This window comes from Salvelinus namaycush, chromosome 32 (assembly GCF_016432855.1).
Source record: "Salvelinus namaycush isolate Seneca chromosome 32, SaNama_1.0, whole genome shotgun sequence".
In the NCBI taxonomy this organism is placed as follows: Eukaryota; Metazoa; Chordata; class Actinopteri; order Salmoniformes; family Salmonidae; genus Salvelinus; species Salvelinus namaycush.
Genome location: NC_052338.1, coordinates 35,829,275 through 35,838,161, shown reverse-complemented (window position 1 = coordinate 35,838,161; position 8,887 = coordinate 35,829,275). Strand labels below are relative to the sequence as shown.

The 8,887-nt window shown below is 44.4% G+C and overlaps 1 protein-coding gene across 1 annotated transcript; it reads right to left on the bottom strand.

Moving 5' to 3' along the window:
* Window positions 1–4,119, bottom strand: LOC120027114 (eukaryotic translation initiation factor 3 subunit I-like). Its single transcript, XM_038971952.1, has 5 exons — window positions 3,984–4,119; window positions 1,946–2,073; window positions 1,750–1,860; window positions 372–538; window positions 1–82 (listed from the first exon to the last, which is right to left on the bottom strand). Exons 1-5 carry the CDS (start codon window positions 4,117–4,119, stop codon window positions 1–3), a joined length of 624 nt encoding a protein of 207 aa, XP_038827880.1.
* Between the last annotated feature and the right edge of the window lie 4,768 nt (window positions 4,120–8,887).

Below are 8,887 nucleotides of genomic sequence, written 5' to 3'. Positions count from 1 at the left end.
TTACGCCTCCAGCTCAAAGTCAAAGTACTGGGGGTCAAAGTGATGGATCCTCGTGTAACCGTCCTCTCCTCCACTGGAATAGCTAAAGACGAGAAAGAGGTTGAGTTAAACAGAGACCCTGTTTTAGTTGTCTACAGTGAGCTGAGAATGATCACATATAGATAACGCCTCTACTTCATTGTGTAATGGACGTCACACGGCTTGCTGAGCGAGTACCACTTCCTGATTCAGCTCATACCAAGTCTCCAACCCAGAACCTCTGCCCCCCCCAAAGGTTCTTACCAGTCGCCACAGAAAAGCTAGCTATTCAGCAGCGCAAGTGAGGACTGCATTTTAGAAGTCTGCTTCACAAAGTGCTTTTTGGACCTTACCTCTTGCCGTCCGGGTGGAAAGCTACACAGTTGATGGGTCCGAAGTGACCCTTGACCCTGCCAAACTCCTCTTCGTAAGCTGCGTGGAAGAACCTGGCCTCGAACTTGCCGATCCTGGTGGAGGTGGTGGTGACCTCCATGGCCTCTTGACCTCCTCCCATCACCACCTACAACACAGGGGTTAAAGGTCAGCTCTGGGACTAGGTGGTGCTGGAGAAAATTCCAGAAAGTATTCAGACCCCTTGCCACGTTGCAGCCTTAATCTAAAATGAATTAAATCTATTTTTTTTTTTTTAGCTCAATAGCCCATAATGTCACAATAGCCCATAATGACAAAGCAAAAACAGGTTTAGACATTTTTGCAAATGTATTAAAAATATAAAACTGATATCACGTTTACGTAAGTATTCAGACCGTTTACTTTGTTTAAGGGCCTTGGGTATGACACTACAAGCTTGGCACACCTGTATTTGGGGAGTTTCTCCCATTCTTCTCTGCAGATCCTCTCAAGCTCTGTCAGGTTGAATGGGGAGCGTCGCTGTAAAGCTATTTTCAGGTCTCTACAGAGATGTATGATCACGTTCGGCTCTGGCTGGGCCACTCAAGGACATTGAGACTTGTTCCGAAGCCACTCCTGCGTTGTCTTGGCTGTGTGCTTAGGGTCGTTGTCCTGTTGGAAGGTGAACCTTCGCCCCCAGCCTGAGGTCCTGAGTCCTCTGGAGCAGGTTTTCATCAAGGATCTCTATTTTGTTCTGTTCTACATTCCCTCGATCCTGACTTGTCCGTTTTTGTGTATTTTACTGAGGAGTGGCTTCCGTCTGCTCTAAGAATAGTCTTGGTGATTACAAACTTATTACATTTTTAAAGGGTCTGAATACTTACATAAATAATATTTTTTATAAATGCTACATTTTCTAAACCTGTTTTGTATTGTCTGTAGATTGGAGGGTAAAATAATTATCAACGTAACAAAAAGTGGAAAAAGTCAAGGGGTCTGAATACTTTCCGAATGCACTGGTCTCAAAAGTGACTGAGGGGTGTCATACATGATGGGGGAGATGGCAGCAGAGTTGACGGGTCTCTCTGTCTTGAAGGACTTTGTGATCTAAAGTTGTTGAATCAAACAGCTGTGAGTCAGACAACTGTACCCTAGAGAGAGAGACAAGAGATTGACAGACAGACTGTACCCTAGAGAGAGAGACAAGAGATTGACAGACAGAGAGGTTATAGTCAGACAACTGTACCCTAGCTTGAGTGCCACTCTGTTATAACATGGCATGTTTTGGCGATGAGGGTGAGAAGACAAGGACAGCAATGGAGTAAAATACGAGCACAAAACCGATCTGGGACCAGAGTATCCATCAGTACCTCTCCGTACCTTAGAGGAGCAGTCTTTAGAGGCTGTGATGACCATGGTCAGATCAACAGAGGTCTGGATGTCGTTGATCTGTTTGTTGTGCTCCTTCACCTTCTTCAGCACCTCTCCAGACTGTAATATCATGTGATACATGTTAAGTCTACAGTTCATCCGCCTTGTGTGTAAACTGGTGTGTGTGTGTGTCGGGGGTGTGTACCTTGGCGCTAAACTGGTTGATCTCCCCGTTCTCGTGACCAGCGATAACAAACTCTCCCAGAGGCCCACAAACAGCACTGGTGATCTTAGACTCAGCACAGGGCACCGTCAGGTACGGCTGGTTGTCCTCTACACAGACAGACAGGGTGTCAAATGTCAACTGTTTGCTGATGATCTGGTGCTTCTGTCTCAGACCAAGGAGGGGCTACAGCAGCACCTAGATCTTCTGTCAGACCTGGGCCCTGATAGTAAATCTCAGTAAGACCAAAATAATGGTGTTCCAAGAAAGGTCCAGTCGCCAGGACCACAAATACAAATTCCATCTAGACACCGTTGTCCTAGAGCCCACATAAAACTATACATACCTCGGCCTTAACATCAGCACCACAGGTAACTTCCACAAAACTGTGAACGATCTGAGAGTTAAGGCAAGAAGGGCCTTCTATGCCATCAAAAGGAACATAAAATTCGACATACCCATTAGGATCTGGCTAAAATACTTGAATCAGTTATAGAACACATTGTCAATTGTGAGGTCTGGGGTCCCCTCACCAACCAAGAATTCACAAAATAATGCATGCAGAGCAGAATTAGGCTGATACCCGCTAATTATCAAAATCCAGAAAAGAGCCGTTAAATTCTACAACCAGCTAAAAGGAAGTGATTCCCAAACCTTCCATAACAAAGCCATCACCTACAGAGAGATGAACCTGGAGAAGAGTCCCCTAAGCAAGCTGGTCCTGGGACTCTGTTCACAAACACAAACAGACCCCACAGAGCCCCAGGACAGCAACACAATTAGACCCAAACAAATCATGAGAAAACAAAAAGATAATTACTTGACACATTGGAAAGAATTTACAAAAAAACTATAATGTTATTTGGCCCTTAACAGAGAGTACACAGTGGCAGAATACCTGACCACTGTGATTGACCCAAACTTAACTACATCTTTGACTATGTACAGACTCAGTGAGCATAGCCTTGCTATTGAGAAAGGCCACCGAAGGCAGACCTGGCTCTCAAGAGAAGACAGGCTATGTGCACACTGCCCACAAAATGAGGGGAACTGAGCTCATTGAATTGAAAGGGGTAGGGGGATAGGTAGAGGAAGAGAGAGCGGTACGGGGAAAAACATCCTCAGACAACTGATGGCTGTGAAACCAGATATATACATTCTGATCTGAAGGAATCAGCTGACACTCCAGAAAGCCCCTTAGAAGGCAAGGCTGCTTTCCCCGTCATCTGCAAACAGCAGTTTCTATCCCGTCCCTTCAGTTGTGAAACCAATACGGTTAAGGTAAGGCTATTCAACTCATACCCCACGAAGTCCGGAGCCTGCTGGGTTTTCAGAGCAAACTAGAATGCTATTTGGCCCTAAAACAGAGAGTACACAGTGACAGAATACCTGACCACTGTGACTGAACCAAAGTTAAGGAATTCTTTGACTATGTACCGACTCAGTGAGCATAGCCTTGCTATTGAGAAAGGCCGCCTCTCTCATCTCCTCATTGGTTTTTAGGAGCATATACCCACGTGGGTGATTGAAAGATGAACTGAGGTCCACACTCCAGTCCAGTTGGTGGACCTTTAAAGTTGGTTGCCAACCGCCATATAAAGTCCAAAGAAGAAGAAGCCTGAAGAGGAAAGATTACTAGAAACTAACTCACTTGACCCTTTTATTTGTGGATTAATTGTCAGAGTAGAGGACCTTGGGCATTTCAGGTAAAATAACAACCCAATGTTTATATCCCAGGACAAATTAGCTAGCAACAGCAAGCTAGCTAGCTAAATAGCCATGAATGTTTAATGCTTTTTGACCTGTTGGTTTTGATATTTCAACCTCCTGAATGGCGTCTGGTGTGGTCAGCATGTCAGAGAGATCCACATGGTTGGATACAGTAACAGACCCACGAGTGAGAGGGGCCATCTAGGGGTTGTTTTGAGACTAATCAGAAGTGTACGTACAGAACTACTCAGAAGTGTACACTACTACTAATCAGAAGTGTACACTACTACTAATCAGAAGTGTACACTACCGATCTGCTGGGGGTCGCGGAGGTCAAAGTAGTTGAGGAAACACTGGTAGCCCATCTGCTTGTCTGTAGAGAACATGATGATGTTGCCACTGAAGTCAAAGCCACAGGTCCTCACAGCCGAGCTGGTGTTCAACATGGCCAGCTGTTTACCTTGGAGAGAGAGAGGAGTGGGCATTATACCACAAACACACACGCCAGGAAGTTGTTTACTGAACCCCAGTCTCACACATTCAACACACGTATATGAGTAAACACAAAACACACACCGACGTAACTAAAGTCTAGCTTCTCCATCTTGTTTTCTCACTCACACGTACCCGTCTCACAGTCCCACAGTCTACAGCTGTTGTCTGCTGACCATGTCAGCACGTTCTTGGTGTCCCCTGAGAGCACGGTTAAGGACATCACTACGCCCCGTAAACTCATGTTGCCCATAACAACCTTAGGGTTGCAAACAGGACCTTAACCCCAGATGACCTACCCCCTGTGACCCCAGATGACCTACCCCCTGTAAACCCAGATGACCTACCCCCTGTGACCCCAGATGACCTACCCCCTGTGACCCCAGATGACCTACCCCCTGTGACCCCAGATAACCTACCCCCTGTGACCCCAGATAACCTACCCCCTGTGACCCCAGATAACCTACCCCCTGTGACCCCAGATAACCTACCCCCTGTGACCCCAGATAACCTACCCCCTGTGACCCCAGATAACCTACCCCCTGTGACCCCAGATAACCTACCCCCTGTGACCCCAGATAACCTACCCCCTGTGACCCCAGATAACCTACCCCCTGTGACCCCAGATAACCTACCCCCTGTGACCCCAGATAACCTACCCCCTGTGACCCCAGATAACCTACCCCCTGTGACCCCAGATAACCTACCCCCTGTGACCCCAGATAACCTACCCCCTGTGACCCCAGATAACCTACCCCCTGTGACCCCAGATAACCTACCCCCTGTGACCCCAGATAACCTACCCCCTGTGACCCCAGATAACCTACCCCCTGTGACCCCAGATAACCTACCCCCTGTGACCCCAGATAACCTACCCCCTGTGACCCCAGATAACCTACCCCCTGTGACCCCAGATAACCTACCCCCTGTGACCCCAGATAACCTACCCCCTGTGACCCCAGATAACCTACCCCCTGTGACCCCAGATGACCTACCCCCTGTAAACCCAGATGACCTACCCCCTGTAAACCCAGATGACCTACCCCCTGTAAACCCAGATGACCTACCCCCTGTGACCCCAGATGACCTACCCCCTGTAAACCCAACACTCAATGACACCTATAGAAACATCACATACAGTGCATTAAGACCCCTTGACTTGCTCCAGTTTTTCTACGGTACAGCCTTATTCTAAAATGGATTAAACAAATATTTTTTCCCTCAGTCTAGACACAACAACCCATAATGACAAAGCGTAAACAGGGTGTTAGATATATATATATTTAAACGTATTTACATAAGTATACAGACCCTTTGCTATGAGACCCGAAATTGAGCTCAGGTGCATCCTGTTTACATTGATCATCCTTGAGATGTTTCTACAACTTGATTAGAGTCCACCTGTGGTAAATTAAATTTATTGGACATAATTTGGAAAAGCACACACCTGTCTATATAAGGTCCCACAGTTAACAGTGCATGACAGAGCAAAAACCAAGCCATGAGGTCGAAGGAATTGTCCAGAGGTCCGGGACAGGATTGTGTCGAAGCACAGATCTGGGGAAGGTTACCAAAACATTTCTGCAGCATCGAAGGTCCCCAAGAACACAGTGGCATCCATCATTCTTAAATGGAAGAAGGGCCTTGGTCAGGGAGTTGACCAAGAACCCGAAGGTCACTCTGACAGAACTCCAGAGTTCCTCTGTGGCGATGGGAGAACTTTCCAGAAGGACAACCATCTCTGCAGCACTCCACCAGAGTGGCCAGACGGAAGCCACTCCTCAGTAAAAGGCACATGACAGCCGGCTTGGAGTTTGCCAAAAGGCACCTAAAGGACTCTCAGACCATGAGAAACAAGGTTCTCTGGTCTGATGAAACCAAGATTGAACTCTTTGGCCTGAACGCCAAGCGTCACATCTGGAGGAAACCTGGCACCATCCCTACGGTGAAGTATGGTGGTGGCAGCGTCATGCTGTGGGGATGTTTTTCAGCGGCAGGGACTGGGAGACTAGTCAGGATCGAGGGAAAGATGAACAGAGCAAAGTACAGAGAGATCCTTGATGAAAACCTGCTCCAGAGGGCTTAAGACCTCAGACTGGGGCGAAGGTTCACCTTTCAACAGAAAATAATGGGAGAGACTCTCCAAATACAGGTGTGCCAAGCTTGTAGTGTCATACCCAAGAAGACTCAAGGCTGTAATCGCTGCCAAAGGTGCTTCAACAAAGTACTGAGTAAAGGGTCTGAATACTTACATAATTGTGATATTTACGTTTTTTTAAATAAATGTTTTAATACATTTGCAAAATGTTCTAAAAACCTATTTTTGGTTTGTCATTATGGGGTATTGTGTGTAGATTGATGTGTGGGGAAAAACGACAAATAAAATGTAACAATAAGTGAAGGGTTCTGAACACTTTCCAAATGCATTGTACATGTACAGACGTGAACGTATAACATACACAGATTATATTGTGGTAAATTGGACTGTTTGATGACTAATGTAAAGGATACAGTCACAGTCCACACACCACAAAACTCCAGTCCATTGTACATGTACAGACGTGAACGTATAACACACACAGATTATATTGTGGTAAATTGGACTGTTTGATGACTAATGTAAAGGATACAGTCACAGTCCACACACCACAAAGCTCCAGTCCATTGTACATGTACAGACGTGAACGTATAACATACACAGATTATATTGTGGTAAATTGGACTGTTTGATGACTAATGTAAAGGATACAGTCCACACACCACAAAGCTCCAGTCCATTGTACATGCCGAGTCGCTCCCCGTTCACAGAGTACCACACGTTCGCTACCTTTGAACAAAAATGACACATACTAAGATTCAGTTGTCAGATTTAGACAATCCCTCATTCTGACAAACATGGAGTGAATTAGGAAATAAATGAATGGCGGGTGAGAGACGATATACTAGTATCTCAATATTTGTTCCATGGCAAAAATGAAAACACAATGCAGAGCAAACTCTTTGGTCCTTTTAAAAACGTTTTGTATGTAAAATATTGTCCGCTATAGTTTGGGAAAAAATAAATACGTGACAACGTATTTGTTTCCAACATTAGGACTGTTTTCCTAAAGAAGTTTAATCCGCTTTGTGTTTTGTTTCCTTTCCACGACACTAACGTGAATGGCAATACTGCTATGGTCCCCATAAGTGACAGGTCTTGTTTCTATCTACATGGCATTCTTCCTCATTTCTCACCGTGTCTTTGGCAACAGAGAAGATCAGGTCTCCCTCTCGGTTGTATTTGATCTGTGTGATAGACCTCTCATGGCCCTGTTGCAAGATGGGTTTCTGCAGGACACAAGAACAATGGTTATCAGCCAGACAATTCCTTGCCACCTGCCTAGCCAGAATAGATTCCAACCATATGCCTGTGCTAGCAGTAGCCATTATGGAATGGCAGGTCTAGTTGAACAACAAAAAGGAGCTTATTGGCTGTAGCAGTCGCTCAATCTTCTCAGTGTAACAGTTAGGATAATGGGACAACTCGGAGCACAATGCATTAATCATCCCTGGGTTGAGGTACGTTTTCTGAGCCATACCTCATGCCGGCTCCGCGGTGTCTTAATCTAAACAAAAATGTTATCCGACCCCAGTGCAGCTGTACGCAAGCAGTGGTGTAAAGTACTTAAGCAAAAATACTTTAAAGTACTACTTAAGTCGTTTTTGGGGGGTTAATTTACTATTTATATTTTGGGCTATTTTTATTTTACTACATTCCCAAAGAAAATTATACATTTTCCCTGACACCCAAAAGTACTTGTTACATTTGGACAGGAAAATTGTCCAATTCACACACTTATCAAGAGAACATCCCTGGTCATATCTACTGCCTCTGATCTGGCAGACTCACTAAACACAAATGCTTCGTTTGTAAATTATGTCTGAGCGTTGGAGTGTGCCTCTGGCTATCTGTCAATATTTTTTTTTTTTAAAGACAATTGTGCTGTCTGGTTTGCTTAATATAAGTAACTTGAAATTACATTTTTAGTTTTGATACTTAAGTACATTTTAGCAATTCCATTTACTTCTGATAAGCTGCTAAGTAACTAGCAAACTAACTATGAAACAACAAAACGACGTGTGTTTAAGGTGGCTATCGCTTATGATTAGTTAGTTTTACCTTTATGTGCCCATAGTGTTAAAATCTAAACCAAACATCTTGTAAGGTAACGGAATAATTGCAAGGCGCCATCATATGGGAGTCACTGGCTCATTGGCTAACTACACTGAAAACAAATATAAACGCAACCTGTAAAGTGTTGGTCCCATGTATCATGAGCTGAAATAAAAGATACCAGAAATATTCCAAAAGGTTATTTCTATAAAATGTTGTGCACAAGTTTGTTTACATCCCTGTTAGTGTGCAGCGCGCAGTAAAATCTTTGAAATTGTTGCGTTTATATTTTTGTTCAGTGTACATGGTTATCAAACATATACACTTTAGCTAGAAATGTGAACAATAAACATTAGGGATATCTAGTTTCATCATTGTTACGAATAGTTAACGAAGAGGTGTCATAGTAGTTATTTAAGTGCTTTCCAGGGAGACAGCTTGAACATTATGCTACAGACATCAATGCGTCACTTTTATGGTAACGGTAACTAGTTATCTCCGTGGCTAGCTGGTTAGCATAAAACACTGACATTGTACAGAAAATCCTAGCTAAGTTTGGCACTTTGATG